Source organism: Chelonoidis abingdonii, chromosome 4 (genome assembly GCF_003597395.2).
Source record: "Chelonoidis abingdonii isolate Lonesome George chromosome 4, CheloAbing_2.0, whole genome shotgun sequence".
Taxonomy (NCBI): Eukaryota; Metazoa; Chordata; order Testudines; family Testudinidae; genus Chelonoidis; species Chelonoidis abingdonii.
Window position 1 is genome coordinate 54,594,735 of NC_133772.1, and position 17,322 is coordinate 54,612,056.

General features: G+C 43.5%; 1 protein-coding gene across 5 annotated transcripts in view; it reads left to right on the forward strand.

The window, feature by feature from the left end:
• The first annotated feature begins 15 nt into the window (after positions 1–15).
• The window catches only part of USP47 (ubiquitin specific peptidase 47), a 107,089-nt gene continuing 89,782 nt past the window's right edge, over positions 16–17,322 (forward strand). For 2 of the 5 annotated variants that reach the window (XM_032791787.2, XM_075065180.1), the window contains exons 1-2: positions 220–308; positions 2,897–2,950. Coding sequence is in view for 3 of the 5 variants with exons in the window: in XM_032791788.2 (XP_032647679.1) it covers positions 270–308 (39 nt within the window). In the remaining 2 variants the exon portion in view is untranslated. Of the gene's footprint in view, positions 309–2,896; positions 2,951–17,322 lie in introns of all 5 variants that reach the window. The other 3 variants (XM_032791788.2, XM_032791785.2, XM_032791786.2) reach the window with 3 other exon arrangements.

Genomic DNA, 17,322 nt, shown 5'->3' on the forward strand with positions numbered 1-17,322 from the left:
TGCGCAGCCCGACTGCCCGGGGAGACTGTGTCGGGGCTGGGGGGCGCGAGGCCGGCGGGTCTCGCGAGGCTTGTCGTCGGCCATTTTCCCATTGGCTGGCGGTGGCGGAGGGGGTGGGGGCTGCGGCGCTGCCCTCACGGGGAGCAGTGGGTGGGTGTGTTGCGTGGGGGGGGGAGAGAATGAACCGCTCGCGTCCCTCCGCCTCCTCCGGCCGCTGCTGACGACTCCTCGGCCCAGCCTGCTGCGGGCCCAGCGCCGCGCCACCGGCCATGGTGCCCAATGAGGAGAACCAGCTCGTCCCCAGAGAGGTGGGGCCCGAGCGGCGGGGTCGCTCAGCGTGTGTGGGGGAGCGTGGGGGCTCCTGCCAAGAAGCCTCGGGCGGGGGCGTAAGTGGGGGAGGAGGTGCGGCGAGGAGGCCTCGCTCCGGGGCTCGGCTCGGCCCGGGGAGGTGCGGCGGGGAGGCCCGGCTCGGGGTGGGGGTCGGCCCGGGGAGGTGTGCGGCGGCGCTTCTTTTTGTGAGTGGTGGCAGGAAGGAAATCCCCGTCCAAGTGAGCCGGGAGTGCATGTGTAGGTCCCTATGAGGGGGACTGCGTTGTGGGGGTGAAGTTGGGTCTTTGCAGTGTTGGGGGGGACGGGGGTTGTGAAAGGCACCTGTTGGTATCACTGCATGTGGCAAGTATCAGAGGGGTAGCGGTTGTATCCACAAAAACAATGAGGAGTCTGGTGGTACCTTAAAGACTAATAGATTTGTTTGGGCATAAGCTTCCCTGGGTAAAACCCCCACTTCTTTGCTGCATGAGGGTTTATGTGGGAAGAAGAGGGCCCCAGTGTGTGTTGCTGTCTGCGAGAGCCTGGGGAAGAGGCCCTGGTTTTTCTAAGGTTGAGGAGAAGGCCTATCCTATGAGAGGTCTGAGGGGGAGCTGCTTGGCTTGAGGTGTGTGTGAAGGAGGAAGAGGTGAAGCCTGAGTAGTGACATCCCAGGGCTCTCTTGCAGGAAGAGAGAGCAGTTAAAGGATGTCTGTGTGATGGTTCCAGGGAGCTTGGGGTGTTGGATGGGCAGGTAGGAGAAGCTTCATGCCTATGTGAAGTTATCTGGGCACCCTTAGCTGGGATGTAGGAAGAGAAATTGTCCATATGATACCTGGGAGGAGAGCAGGCCCCTGTCCGTGTTGTTTGAAGGAGCTGGGTTAGTGGGAGGGCACCAAGGAGGGATTCAATCTGAGAGTTTTGGGGAGGGGAAAGCCATCTGAGGGTATGGCTACATTGGCAGCGCTTTGAAGTGTGAGTGTAGTCAGAGCCGCAGCGCTGGGAGAGAGCTCTCCCAGCGCTGCTTGTAAACCACATCCCTTATGGGTGTAGCGTGCAGCGCTGGGAGCCATGCTCCCAGCGCTGCTGCCCTGATTACACTGACACTTTACAGCACTGCATCTTGCAGCGCTCAGGGGGGTGTTTTTTCACACCCCTGAGTGCGAAAGTTGCAGCGCTGTAAAGTGCCAATGTAGCCAAGCACTGAGTGAAGAAGGGATGGAGACAGGAGGGAAGGCCTATGTCTATGAGGTTTGGAGAGGCTAGACCCAGGTATGGTATTTGGGGAGGGAAAGGTATACCCTTCCCTGTGTGGTTCTTTGAGGGTGGTGGAAAAGGGCAGGATGTTTGTGGTGGGCTGGGGGTGTAATAAGAGAATTGATTTGGTAGCTGATTCTGTTCCTGTTTGCAGGAAAAGGCTGCTGTCTCTCTCCAGCAATGGGAAGGGAGGAAAAAGGTCTGCCCCTTATGCCTAGTCTCTTACAAACAGCAAAGTGGAGGAGAACTGAGCCCCCCACCCCCCCCATCCTTTTGTGCTGATGCTTCTCATGTAAATCACATGTATCCAAAAATACTGCTCAAGATTGAGAGGGGGGAGTATAGGTTTTAAGTGATGGACAAAGTGATGATAAGCATCTGTTAAGGCAATTAATAATATACAAGATTTTCAGCCATTTTTTTGAGAACTGTGAGGATCTGACAGATAAATTAATAGGCTCAGTTAATTTTTAAAATGATTTTACATTTCAGTTAAATTGTTCTAACTCTTATTGTTACTTTGTTCTCCCACCCAGATTTGCTTATTTTCTCCATCTGTTCTGTCTTGTTATATATCTAGATTGTAAGCTCTTTGGGGCAAGGCTTGTCATCCTATTACTGGTTTGTACAGTGCTTGGCATTTTGAGACCATGATTCCTGAGAACTACTATAGTACAAATAATCCTGAATTTTATAGAAATGTTAGATATGAGAGTCTGTGGGGCACTGCTGTATAATTGAAGGAAATAAGGTAATGGAAAGCTGTATTTCAGAGGCAAATATTTCTAAAACTTAAAAATAAAATGTTTGGTTTAAAAAACAAACAAAAGCCACCAGCACAGGACAGGAGGGGATATAGCCAGTATAGGTGGATGAAAATTAGGAGATAAAGGAGACTGACAGAAAAAGCCTGTGGCACTTGTAGTGAGTAACTGGAATAGATAGGGATGATTAACAGAAGAATCTAGCTATGGCCGTTCCTTTAGTTTTTTAGTTTTTATTCCTTTTTTTAAGTGTGTGCGCGTGTGTATATACATTTTAAGGCCAACAAGTAGGGTTAGATGTGTGTGTGAGATATGCACACATCTGTTGGGTTTAAAATGTATTTAGAATATGTGTGCTTCAGATGTGTATGTTTAATTGTCTGCTCAGTTTAATCCCCCCCCCCCCCTTTGGTATGAAAGAAGTAAAGGGAACAGATAGAGGAAGATAACTGTTTTAAAAGAATTAGTGATGTGATGTCCTGTAAAGTTGTCGTGGATTTGGATATCTTGAAGAAAACTTCATGACATTTGTAAATGATGTATCTTGATAATCTCCTTGTAAATTACAGATTTGGGTGTGATTCTTCTCAGAATCTCTTCTAAGTTACACCTCACTACTTTTTGTAAGTAAACACAGTGGAAAACCACTGTGAATGATGTAAACATTGACAATTTACTCTGTAATGAAGTAAACTGTTTTGTGATTTTTTTTTTTTGTAAACTGAGTTCATTTTTCTTTATAATGCAAATATGAGACATACAAAATAGTTGTTTTGATGAGAGAGAAACAGATTGAGAGGGTGTCTTAACCCTTCAAGATCCCTACTTCTGTTACAAATAACACACACAATATTGGCATTTTCTGTTATACTTTTCTAACTTTACAGTGTGCCCTTTGCTTGAATTAGGGTGTGTGGAAGATTAACAAATCTCTTACTGCAGCATTCACGAGCTACACCTGTTGGATTCAATAATAGTCTCATAAAGGGAACACTATTTTGAGAGAGGTGTGGATGAGCTGTGTTCTCCGTGGTCCCTGTTGAAACTAAGAAGATCTTTCCCTTGGTCCCTTGATTTTGCTGTGTGACTCCTGCATTATTGTACTTCCACAAGTAGAAGATGCTGTGAGCCTTTTTGGAGTTCCAGTTCTGCTGCTTATTAGGTGGAGGTGTCACTGTTTTCTTACCACCTTCCAGAGGGCTGAGTGACACTTTTTTTTTTTTTTTGCAGCACATGCTGCCTGCCTCTGGAAATTAGAGTGGGATTTGAACCAGGGTCTCTTGAAAGACAATACAGAACCATGTTGTTTTACTTAATACCGTTTCTGTTTGCTTGGGATAAAAATGGCAAGATCACATTTAAAATGTCACTTTCCTTGGCTAGTTGGCTGAAGGTGTGGATGTAAAAGCCCTAAATGGTATGGGTCACAGCTACAAAATTGGAGACTGCCTCTTTCCTCATGTGATACCATGGTAGTTGAGGTGGTCTGGGGTGTTTGAATTATAAATGATACTTGCTTTAAGTGGGAAGTGGTTAATGGCAATGTATTTTCAGTTAAGGGTCCTCACTTCTGGAATGCCTTTTTTCCTTCTGGCTTGACAGAAGCTGGGTTTGCCTTCCAAGGCACACTATACAATGGTTATTGGTTTTCAGAGGCTTTTGTGTGGGGAACATGGGTTTGGAGTTTGTGTATGTGGGAGAATTTAGTTCCTGTGGGCTCAGAGGGCTTTATTAATGTTAATCCTATCTGAATTTGTTGACTATTTTATAAAACTGTTTTACTTTTGTGTAGGGCATCTGATAGGTACAATTTACTTATCTAAAATAAATGTGATTTAAGGTTTTGCTTTTATCTGCCTCTTCTTGTTTTACTACCTACTAGCTGTTTGCAGTGCTGGTATTGGTCTTTGGGTGCAGGATCTCCTTTAGCTGAAAACTATGCAAAGGAATTCTAACCACCCCAAAGCAGTGCTTGTAGAAGCTGTGGTGTTTTTTAATTGAGCTTTTTATGTTCTTCCAAGTTCTAAATTATCTCTGTGAATTAATAGTTTGAGGACCAAATTTAGTTGTTGAAAGGGTTGACAGTTAAACACTTTTGTTCCAGCTGTTAAGGGGTAAGTGATACAGCCTATATCCCAGGAGACTGGAAGCTACTTACTCTGTACACTGTGTGAGTCAGTGGTTATGTTCAAGTGTAGCTGCATGTAGAAACATATGTTACTGTGCTGCAAACAAGCTACTTATAGCTTTTTGATATTGATCACATAACATTTAGCAAGGATTCAGTGGTATACCGTTAACTTGGGGACTTCTTATAGAGCTGTAGTTGCCACATTGTGATCTATGGTGCAATTTGCCCAGGGAGTTGTTTGGTTATATGATATTGGTTGCTTATTTTTCACCTCCTAAATTGCAATTAAAATGCATTATTACATCCTAATGTTTTTTTCCCACGTAAGCAATTTCTGTAGCTGATACAGGGTGTCATTTAATTTGCAATTGGTGTGGGAGGAGGGAGACTACTGTATGTGGAAACTTAAAGTTTAACTGTCCAAAGTACACTTGTCAGTATAAAGTGTATGTACTTTATACTTGCTGTCGTTAAATCAATGGTGGGAGTGTGAGAGACTCTGCTGCTTTGCAACCATCTGAAGTGAATCCTCCCAGTCCAAATCTGGATTAAATGCAGTATTTCCATCTTGTAGATGAGCCTGTGCTTCAAGGTGGAACAGATATTGGTACACGGATGGCTTCTCTGCACTGCAAAGGGCATGTATGAGCTATTATAGCTCCTCACTTGTAGTGGCATTGGAGGCACTGACTGAGTGTGTGGGACTTTCAGTGTCCCTGTTGGTGACAATTCTTTTGGGACAGTTGGAAGATTTCATGGCCACTTGAAGTGGCTGCTAGTTCAGCTCATAGAGCTGGCCATACTCTTGTTTCAGTGGCTGGACTGAAATTGGAGATGGGGCAAGGGCTAGTAATACAAATTGCTGGCGATGGCAATTGAGATATTGTGAAGGTGTAACATCCTTCTGTTCTCTTGTTTCAGGAAAGCTGCTGATTTTATTCTTTTATAATTGTACTTTTAGTCATTTTAAAGGTTCCAGAATAGAGGACTTTGAAATTACTGGGAAATGGAAATAAATGCATGGAAGAGTTCCTTTCTGGATTCTTTCTGTTAGGCTTGTCTGAATGTTGAATTGTTAGTTTCTACATAGCGAACATAATTTTTTCATTTTTTTTTAAATAAAATGTTCACTTCTATTGTCCCTTGAGCAAACAAATGACATTCTTGGTGGGGGAGGTCACCCTAATGTATGATCTGTTCTTGAGAAAATTACCCATCTGGATAAATAGGATTTCTGTAACTATGTACATGTTAAAACGAACAGTGCTTTATCACGTTCAATGTGCACATGATATCATAAGCATTTTTGCAATATTTTTAAAGAGGAAATAATTAAAATATATTAAAATTTAGTTAATGTTGCTTCTGTAAAATCTTAGTTTTATTCCCTCCTCCATTTCTGTTGTGTTCTAATCCAGAATGCTAACATATATAGGTGTGACAAAAAAGTAGTGAAACTTACTACGCCATTGTTAAAGTGGATGATCTCATCTCCAGTTAAAAACAAAACAAATTAGTCTGGTTTTGCTGCTGGACACTGTTAGCTCCTTCATTATAACAGCTAGAAGAGTTTTCCATTACAGTGATCTGAGCAATATTATGTTGTGTAGCCCAGTGAATAGAGGGCTGGAGTAAGACTCTAGACCTGCCACTGGCCTGTTGGGTGGCCTTCGGCAAGTCACTTCCTCTGTTTCCCTGTCTGTAAAATGGACATAATGATACTGTTCTCCTTTGTAAAGTGTTTTGAGACCTATTGAGGATAAGTGCTACATAAGAGCTAGATAATTATTTATTTGCCACTGAAACTAGGCTTCTCCACAGTATTAATTTTACACTATTAATTTTCTTTACATGGTGTATATTAAGTATCACGGATCCTAGCAAGTGCCCTTTCATGGCCATCTGCTAGGATTGATGTGAGGGAAATCCAAACCTCTGTCCTATGGATTCCCAAGGGTGTTTTAAGATGATGGAGCCTAAATGGGGTCAAGCCATTGTCTCAATCTCAGCATCCCTAGGCACACTCTCAGGGCTCAGATCCCTTGTCTGGCACTCACTTTCCAAGTGTTGGAAACTGCTGTGCATTTGCCTAGCCCCTCTGGGTGCAAGCACTGCCCCTTCAGACTCCCCAGGTCTTAAACACACCTCTCTCCTGGAACTCTACCCCAAAAGATGTGAAACTTCTGGTTTACAGTTTAACTACCTCTGAGATATGAAGCAGTTGACAAGACACACATTTTGTTCAGACTATTACCTTTATGCTCTTTACTTAACAAATTATGTACAGGAGAGTACAAATCATAGTAAACAATAGAGCATCCTAAACATAATGTCGCTCACTAGCTCATCCTTCCTTTAGGAGTCCTTTGGTGGGGGGATCTATATTTGTTCTGTCAGAAAGGCAGGGTCCCTGCCTCCTTGCCTACCCTGCTCCTGCAACAGCCTCAGTCATCTTAGTCTGGTGCAAAATGGTTCTCCTGCCACTTTTGTAGATTCCTGCTGAGGTCTCCTGCTTCTTTTGTTCTGCCTTATGGTAATTTTCCATTACGCCCGAGCCCACCTACCTTCAGACAAGAGGAGAAAGTGTTTTCTCCCATGCAGAGCAAACATATTGTCCCAAGGTGTTTTACTCTGAATATATGATAATTGAGTCTGATTGCTCAGCACTCTCTGTGGCCTGACAGAGAGATGACACAATCTGGCTAGCTCATGGGGGGACTCGTATACGTATAGGCTTTCCATGACACAGTAATTTCATGATATAGTTTTATAAAATTATCCAAAATTCAGAAGTGGTACAGAAAATCCCACCAATACATCACATTTCTCCCCCTTCAAAAAAAAAAAAAAAAAAAAAAGTAGGGATATATAATAGGTACCCTAGTTATGTTCTGGAATCCCACTTCTAGGCAGAGCATCTGCTTTACTACTTATTAACTTGAACTTGATAGATTGTCAGTAAGCAATTCCAATTATCATACCAAAATACAGTTTAATGATATTATTATAAATAAGTTACCATGTTTGCATCCATTAAAGGAGAGGTTAGATGTGTCTTCTTCCCCAGTCTTCCTCAGGTTTAGTTACATTTCAGCAGACCACCCTGAAATCATAAAGTAAGGCCACGTCTACACTACGGGATATCATCGAATTAGCTAAAATCGGTTTTATAAAACTGATATTATAAATTCGATTTCATGCGGCCACACTAGGCACAGTAATTCGTGTTGTGCGTCCATGGTCCCGAGGCTAACGTCGATTTCTGAAGCGTTGCATTGTGGGTAGCTCTTCCGTAGCTATCCCATAGTTCCCACCGTCTCCCCCACCCCTAGGCAATTCTGGGTTGAATCATTATTGTCGAGGTGGTTCTGGGTAAATGTATCAGTCGTTCCTTCCTCCGGAAAACATCAGCTGGACAATCCTTTCGCGCCGTTTTTCCCTGGATTGCCCTGGCAGATGCAATAGCACGGCAACCATGGAGCCCGTTTTCTTTTTTTTTTTCCCGGCACCGATGTGTTACTGGATGCCGGCGGAGAGAGAGGCGATACTGCAGCGGCTACACAGTAGCATTCACTTGCTTTTGCAATGATAGCAGAGATGGTTACCGGTCGTTCTGTACCGTCTACTGCGGAGAAACTGGCAATGAGATGACGGTTATCTCTCTCCCTCTGTACTGTCCGCTGCTATCATGAGTGCCCTGCTGAAATCCCGGGGGCGCAACGCAAAAGCAAAACTGGGATTGACTCACTTGGGACTGAGTCAATCCTCCTTATGGTTTCTAAAAATAGTCAGTCCTGCCTAGAATAAGGGGCAAGTGTATTAGAGGACCAGTGGTATCAGAGCACAGCTGCTCGTGTCAGTATTCACGGGGGTGCCCCTGCAACAATCCCACCCGTTGCTTCCCTCCTCCCCCAACCTTCCTGGGCTACCATGGCAGTGTCCCCCCCATTTGTGTTATGAAGTTTATAAGAATGCAGGAATAAGAACAGAGTGTTAGTGAGATAAAATGAGGGGGAGGCAGCCTCCCGGGCTATGACAGTCAGGCAGTATAGGAATCTTTTTCTTACACAGGAAAGGGAGAGGGGAGCTGATGAAGTTCAGCCCCCAGTTGCCATGAAGTGTACCAGTCGTTACATTTTATGTGGTTCGTAAGTTGGGCCAAGCCAGTTTGTCCGTCGACGGGGTAGTACTGGGAGTCATTCCCATTTTTTCCAGGCGCCCCGGCCCAAGTCAGCCTGAGGCCAGCCAGGAGCACTCACGGAGGTGCTGATGACGACGACGGGTATCAGTCATATTGCCCGTTTTACCACCGGGAAGGGTGGAGGGGGAGTCGGGGAGGGAGCGAATCTGCTCCTTACTGGCTGCGGATCGGTTCTCAGCGCATTCAGTATGCACATAGGTGACATTTGAAAGAAGTCAGAATGATTTCTTCCTTTCTTTCACGTGGTGGTGGTGGTTGGGGGAGCTGAAGGAGCTTTCCCTGAACGCACGCCAGACATGTTGTTTGAAACTAACAACATTGGGAGCTCCAGCACGAAGATGCAAATACTTTTCAGAGCTGATGTGGATGTGGGATGTGGATTGTCCTCAGGGGCACCGCCTCCATCCACTGAGCGTCCATTTGAGTCTTGGCTTCCCCGTCGCGGTTGTCATGCAGCGCTGTTTATCCTGGAGATTTTTTTTCAAACGCTTGGTGGCATTTCGTGTTCTGTAACGGAGGCTTCGATACAACAGATTGTCCTCCCAGTCAGCGATCAGATCTAGTATCTTTCCCGTACGGGTCCAGCTTGGTGCTCTTTCTCGATTTAGACTGCTTCTCGCCAGCTGTGCTGATCAGAGCTCCACGCACTGGGGGCTAACGGAAATGTAATATTAAAAAGTCTGCGTGGGCTTTTCCTTGTTTTCCTGCCCGCTTGCATCCGAGTTGCAGATTGCTGTCCAGGCGGTCAGTGGTGCCTGTGGGATACCCGCGTGGGCCAACTAATCGATATTCCGTCCACACTAACTGTAATCCGATACGTTAATATCGAATTTAGCGCTACTCCTCTCGTCGGGGTGGAGTACAGAAATCGATTTAAAGAGCCCTTTATATCGATGTAAAGGGCGTTGTAGTGTGGACGGGTACAGCGTTAAATCGATTTAACGCTCTTTAAATCGATTTAAACGCGTAGTGTAGACCAGGCCTAAGGGGCACCATTTCCCATCCTTAACAGTTTCACTCCCCCCAGAAGTTGCTTCACATCCATTTGAGGCTTTTCCTACTCTCTGCCATGTATCATGAATTTGACAGCACTCTTAAGTACCCACTGTCTCCCTCATTCCAGGGGAGCTCTGACACATATCATCTTTGGCTGTACCTCTTGTTCCCTTTCCCTGCGGAGTCTTGAATCATCGCACCTGTTTCCTGTATCTCTGTTTCCTAACTCACAGTGGAGTTCTTTCCCCCCACATCTCCTCACTGTACTGGTGTCCTCGCTGTACTGGTATCTCACCACTCCCAGCAGCATTCTTGGCTATTCAGCACTGACTCATTTTCCCCACTGATGGTAGGCGGTAATCTTGCCCCCTCGTCTGTGGTAGCCTGGGACTTCCTGATGGTCTGTGAAGATGTAAAGGACCTTGAGCCAGGCAGGAGAAGGAATTCTGCTTACCTTGACTTATTATGTGGGGGACAAAAGGCAGTGGAGTGTATGTGGGGGGGTTAATACTCCTCCCTTAAAGAAGCCGAGGTTAGGCCATTGGAGTCCCTGGGCCCTGAACTCCAAGAGGGTGGAGCAGAAAAAGGAATTTGGCTTGGGGGAAGGATTGAAGTTTCCCTTGCTTGACTCTTCTGCTGTTTAAAAGCAGTCAGAGGTGCCTCACAGGGAAGCAGCCCTACCTTATTTCTCCCCTTTTTGCTCTGAAGAATTGGTGCTTATAGTATTTCCAGGATGTGTGGGGAAGCTCAACCCATTATGGGGGCAGCCAGTCCCTTGAAGGAGAAAGGTAAACCATACATATTTCCTAGAAGCTGGAGTGGGAGGACCAGGTCTCAGGTTTACATCCAAAGGTTTGGGGATAAGAAGGAGCGTGTGAGAGCTCAGCGCCATATTTTCCAAAGCTGTTCCACTTTGGATAAATAATGAGAGTGATTGATTGGACTAAGGAGGCTGGACCCACCTCCCATGTAAGTGTCCTAACCAACAGGCTATACGTGCATTTTCAGTCTGTCTCTCAGGCCCAATGACTATTTAATCATGTGTACAAAGTGGGATAGAGTCCTGGGGGCGATTAGGGATGGGGGTCTCTGGAGGAGGTGCTCAGGGAATGAGGAACGGGGGGGAACGGCAAAGCAAGTTTGATATAATGCGGTCTCACCTATAACGTGGTGAGATTTTTTTATCTCCTGAGGACTGCGTTATATTGAGGTAGAGGTGTATATAGAAAACTAAATCTAAGGTTACTGTGTCATCAGAAGTTAAATGTTTGTGCCATCCTGATCATGTTTTTTATCTGTTGTTAAAACGTCCCAAATTCTAAGAAACCAGCTTGGAATTCCTGGTGCAGATGTCTCCAGGCATAATCAAATGCATAATGTTTATCAACAAGTGAATTACTAATTTAGTGGTTTTTTTAACAAAGAGCTAAAAAAAAGTCTTCTGTTTTGTCTTGCTGCTCTTCTGAGAATTTTTCTAATTGAACATATGTGTGACTTAAAATTAAAATATTGCAGATGTAACAATGAGGGACTTTTTTCAACTATTAACTATAATAACAGATTGGAGAAGAAATATTCTTTATTTACTTGTGTATTTTAGCTACATTTAGTGTATAGCTACTTTCACTGCTCTCATTTGAATGAGTGGTCTTGTATAACAGGAGAAAAAATAATTTTTAAACGTAAGAAAAATTCTGGTAAAATAAGAATAAAAAAAAATTGGTAGGGGTCTACCAGAAACTACATTAAAATTAGTTTTTATCTAACAGAAAAATTTTCAAAACACTTAAGTGAGTTAGAAACTTAAGTAACTTGTAGCACTTTTTCAAAGTGACTTAAGTGCTTTGGAAAATTTTGCCCATGATCTCAAATTGACTGGCCTGTTAAAAAACTTAGGACTGGTAGATGTGCGATAGTTCATCTGAGTTAGAGGTTCCTTTGATTAATTGTAATTGCACATCCTGAACATCCAAACACCACCTCTGCGTCACTGTCTGAGTCACCACTTGTCAACAGGAGCCCTCTACTGAGGCGGAGGGAAAACGTTTATGCTGTATGCATGTGCACATTTAGCATTTATTTATCTTTGTGTCACTTAGAAATGTGTTTCAAAGCAGAGGCTTTGTTAAATAGCACGATAGGTTAAAAACAAACTGGGGGGATTCTGTACTAGCTAAATTAATAGATAGCTAGAAGTGGTTGGGGAGTGTGTGTGTATGTTTTATTTATTTATTTTGAGAACAGTGACAAAGCTAAATCTAGTTAAAATGAAAGATGAAATAGCAACTGCATTATCAAAAAATATTTTTAAAATTTCCTGGTCTATAATCCAGAACTATTGTAGTAATACTCTGTAGAATATCAAAGTATTTCCTCATAAATGTTCTTTCTTAAAAATATCTCTGCAGGATTTTCACTTCTGGGTACCAGGATTTAAGGGTATTTTGCCTTCTAAAGGTTGTAGTAGCGGGAGCACAAGCCACATCTTCTGCAGTGATTGTGCACTATCCCTAAGCTTAACTGCTGCTGTTTGAACATTCCAGTCAGTACCTTCTTGTCTGCTGTCATCAGTGAACCTCCGTACAGGAACAGCACAACTGCAGCTAGCTACTCCAGCTTGTCTTAACCTATGCTGGTAGGGCAGGATAATCTTTTATTTGTAGCTTTCCATGCTTTCTAGTCAGGTCTGTTTTCTTTTTTGTGGCTGCTAGAGCAGAAACACTGATGAATAACCAGCCTCCATGGACCTTGGAGAAACTTTGATTCCATGGTCAGTCTTCACGTATTTGTATTTTTGGGTCAGTGATTCAACACACTGTAGCTTCATAATCTGTCTCAGGGCCTCTTCCTATTAATTTCCAAGTTTCTTGATTTGCATAGTTTTCATGCTTTCTGCCCCCCACCCCAAATGTCTGTTTCCTGATTCTTCAGGCGGAAGAGAGACTACTCAGCTTTGAGCAATGTCAGCATGGCAGAAAGATGATAATGGAGGAGCATGTTCACTGCATCTGTAGCTGGAAGATGGGCACGCGGTGTGAGGGTGATATCTTATGCTTAGGCAACACCATAAGTGCAGTTACATCAGGGAAATATTTCCATTTCCATGTTGAGGCAAGCTTAGAGACGCCACTAAATCTTTTACATTTAGTGCAGCCTCATGCCAAATGAGAAATCTTTGAATTATAAGGCTGAGTCACCTTTGATCACTGAATGCTAGGACACTCTGGTACTGCCTACATTGGCACAGACCCAACTTCCCTCTAGGCCAGTGGGGTACCTTTATCACTGAAGTATTTTTGGTTGTATCCTTCCAGCACCCCTTTTGACTTCAGCTAAGCTGATGAGGCATTGTTTCCTTATAAGAAGCATCGAGGGTGAGCCTGCTGCTGACAAAGTAATCACATCAAAGTCTCACCACTCTACATTCAGGTCAATGAGACTGATCTTGGGAGACTTTGTGGTAGTATATATGTTCACAGATCTTGCCATGTCCGTCTTAGTCATCTCAGAGGCTGCAATATTGTCTTTGTTTACTTCAGGCCCTGTTTTGAAACCTGCTGGTGCTGTTTATACAGCTGGAGTGTTTTGCCCCAAGATCAAAACCTGTGCTCTGGCACTTTGCTTGGTTGGCTTTTGAGGCCAAGTGTGATACTATGGCTTTCAGATGGTACCCATTTGTGAATGTACCAGGGCCAAAATCAAGAGACCTCTAGGTCGGGAATCTTCATTCAATATCATTTCTGTGCACTTGAACTCTGTTTTTCTGTTGTCTAGCAATGGTGTGGCAAACACTTTACATAACTGCCTCTGCCTTTAACGTGGTCAAGAAAGTATACCCTTCTGAGGATGCCTTTCTGTCTCGCACCTCCAATATGGTGATTAAGGCAGTGATAACAAGAGAAAAGACTGGGCAAACAGTCTTTTCTTGCAGAACCACAAACTATTTGTGGCCATGATTTATTTGGATTAAGGGTACTATTTTGCGGCAGCAGCCCTTCAGTTTGAGGAGCAATAGGCTTTCATGGACGAAGAATCACTCAAACTCTTCTTTTGAGACCCTTTCCAAGGATAAATACTAAAAAAAATAGTGCATGATGTGGACATGTATGGTGCAAATAGGTCCCTTTATTTGTCTCACCCAAAAATAACTTGCTTGAATGTTAAAATAAAAAAATTAATGTCAGCTGGGTTCATTTGACATCTTTCAACTAGTCATGAAATAGACACAAGTCTCTGCAACCCCTTGTCATCAGATTCATGGGGAGCTTGATATTTTCAAAATCTGGGTTAAAAAGGCCCACATTCATATTAATATAGTCCTGACAAAACTTACAAAAACATCTTTTTAGCCAGGTCATATTGGTGGTGGAAATGAACAGCTCATAAAGTGTGACAGAAGTTTAAGCTCCCCTGTGACTGATCCACCTAATACCAAGTTTGACAAGGATAAGGTGGAGCTATGGTCTCATATCTGAGATTCTTATCCGGTACAGTGACAGTTCTACTTAATAAGCCTGCTATCTATGTTCTCACCTGAGTATGCATGTGGCTATGGAAAAGCCTTTCTCTGGTTTAAGAGGTCTTTGAAATGTTAGTTGGAGGAGACTAGAACTCTTGAAGTCTATCCATATCTTTGTTTCATTTGAAGACAATTTGCGGTGTAGCGTGATCACTAAAAGAGCCATGTTTAAGTGAGCCACTTCTGATGAGTGGTTTTGGTGGCTCACTCCTCTGCTGTTACTCTTGCCTGTAAGAGCCATAAAACCTTAAGGGCTTAGATATTGCCACCTGTTTTCTGCTAAGTTGCTCAGACCAGAAATGAGAATTCTGCAAGATATCTTATAGAAAAACAGAATAACAATTTAAGTAACTTCTTCCTTTTTGCATGATTTGGCAATCACTACTGTTCTTACTGGTCTGCTTTGAAAATAATAGCTATGGATTTCCTTCATTGTGGATGAGCAGTTTCACTTTTCCCCACTTCTGGTGCTTATGTACTAGCATGTGGCTGTAGTGTTTTGAGTTGCAAATATGTGAGAATGTTTACGTTAAGGTTTTTTATTTCTGTTTTTTTTAAATAGACTTATTAGGCTTTTGGAAAACTATTAAATTATTTAATGTGACCTAGGGGCTCAATTCTGCATAGTCACATATGCAAAATTGCTGTTAACTTCACTTGGGTGGATGTTTGAGATTCTAATTGCAGTATTGAACAATGAATCACTGAAATTTCTCTTCAGAATTACTTGGAAAAATAATTGGGAAAGACTTTTGCTGCATTACAGAGTAAACATGAAATACTTTTTACAAAATGATATATGCTGTACTGAGGATTAGAGCATTAAGAGAAATTTTAGATAAAACAAATTGTAAGACCTGTTTGTTTTACTCTACAAGAGCATTCTTGAAGTTTATATTTGAGTACCTTTTTTCATACAGTAAAATCTGTCTGTGGATTGGAAACTTTCATTTTGTAGCTTTATTAGACGATCCTTCTAAACTATTTTTGCATTACTTTGTAATCTGGTCTCCAAATATGCTGCTGTTCACCTACATACTGCTCTTCTTCCTGTTACCAAACTTGTCCAGTGTGGGCATAAATACACCCTCTTTGTTTATATTTACTTTTAGAAATCGGAGGTCATCAAATCCAGCCCCCTGCGCTGAGGTGGAGCCAAGTAAACTTCATCATCCCATGTTAGTCTCTGTCCAACCTGTTCCTAAAAACCTCCCAACAATTTTGTTGCATGAATTCAGTGCCCTGAAAGCTTCTTTTTTCTTTGTGACTATTAAAGAGCTTCAATATTTGCTGTCTTAATTTTATTTTAATTATGGAGTATTTTATAGAAGATAAATATACAGTATATTAAAGGTGTCTGGTTTAACTCTGTTTATACTTTGGCTTAAAAAGAAAAAGAAAAAATGTATTCCACTCAGGTGTGCACACACAGCACACCAAAGCTGGAGAAATTTGCCTCGCAATACCTGTAGGAGTGACGCTCACAGCATTTGCCTCATAGCCCCTCCGCTGGCTATCTAAGGGCAGCAGCACCCTGTCTGCCTCAGTTCCTTCTCACTGCTTGCTGCTACAGTTGCAGCACTCTTAATACAGCACTTCTTCACCTTGCCCCTTTTTTCTGTCTTTGAGAACTTCTTATAAATAGTTTAGTTGTTTGTTAGTAGTATCTTAGATTGGTTAGTTAGATTATTTAGCTGTAGTTTCCTGGTGGAATTTCTTCACCAGGATTTAAACATTGCACCACAAACATATACAATGGACAATTGTGAATAATGATACCCACACGTTTGTGCCTGTGAGAGGTGCATATTAAGGACAGATGCTCCTTCTGTAAGAAAAGGACACTGTTGGCAAGGGATTTGAGACTCGAGCAGCACCGATGGAGCAAGCTATGAGGCCTGTATCATCACCAAAGATGCTACAATTTCCTCAGCCACCATTGAAGCCACAGCAACTCAGGATTCAAAGCCTGCCTCTAACAGGCAGGGAGATCATTCCCCTTCCTTGAATCCACCAAGAAAAAGGACCCGTAAATTGGACCATAACCACTCCAGATCTTGAAGAGCGCTGTCGTCCTCCATGTTAATCTCTGCTGACAGGCACTGTGGCTCCTTGGGTACCAGTGAGAGAGCTGGGCCATTGACCCATTCCCTAGTACCAAGACAATATCGCAAATCTGTACCATTAACTCCGGCACCATGCATGAATCCATTACCAGTGATTTAGCTACCAGGGATGACCACGTCCCAAGCCTACGGGGCAATGTCAGACCTATTATCCCTCTCAATCCCAGATTCTCCAGTCACACAGGAACACTTAGCAGTCATGACTTCATCAGTAGTTACGGGACCGACGTTGTCCTCGGTATTGCTCTTGAGCCTGGCTACCCTAATAAGACTAGTGCCAGAACTGGTAATGACCTTAGAAGTGGAATCTTTCAGGGTTGGTGCCGAGTGAGAAGGTTGCTCTGGGCAACCCTTAGTGCATCAGCTTCTCTACCAACCTTGAGCTGATGCAGTCAACATATTGGCTCTCAGATGAGGCTGGACTGTGGTTGGCTCTGCTAGAAATTACCCCCTTCCATTGCTTCTGGATGACTTTGGGGGTTCATCTGGGTCGAGTTTGAGATCTTCATTTACTTTCCCTTCATCCCCTAGATGCTAGTCTATGGTTTGATCCGGATATATGTCTGTTACTGATCAGTACCAGGATCGGTACTGATCTCACAGTAGATATAGGGGCACTCGGCCCTCTACTTATTGGCCACTGATGCCATGGGACGTTCCCCATTCCTTTAGGTCCCAATCTTCAACCCACTCTAAGATAAGATGCAATCCCCGCTAGGGTATCCATGCTGCATAGTCCACTGGAGGATGCTACCTCTGAGCAAGTACAGCCTGACCTAGTTGGACAGGTACAGTACTGAACCAAGAGCATCCAGCTACTCTTCATCCTCGTTGTCACTGGATGATGCCATGGCACCAGACGTTTTCTTTCCAGCGCCGGAGGGATTCTGGGCACATCAAGACCTTCTTAGAAAGTTGACCTCAGTGTTGGGTATCCAGGCAGAATTTGTGCAGGAAAACATGCACAAATTAGTGGGCGTTCTCCAGTCCTCATCCTGGGGAGAGTAGCTCTCCTGGTGTAC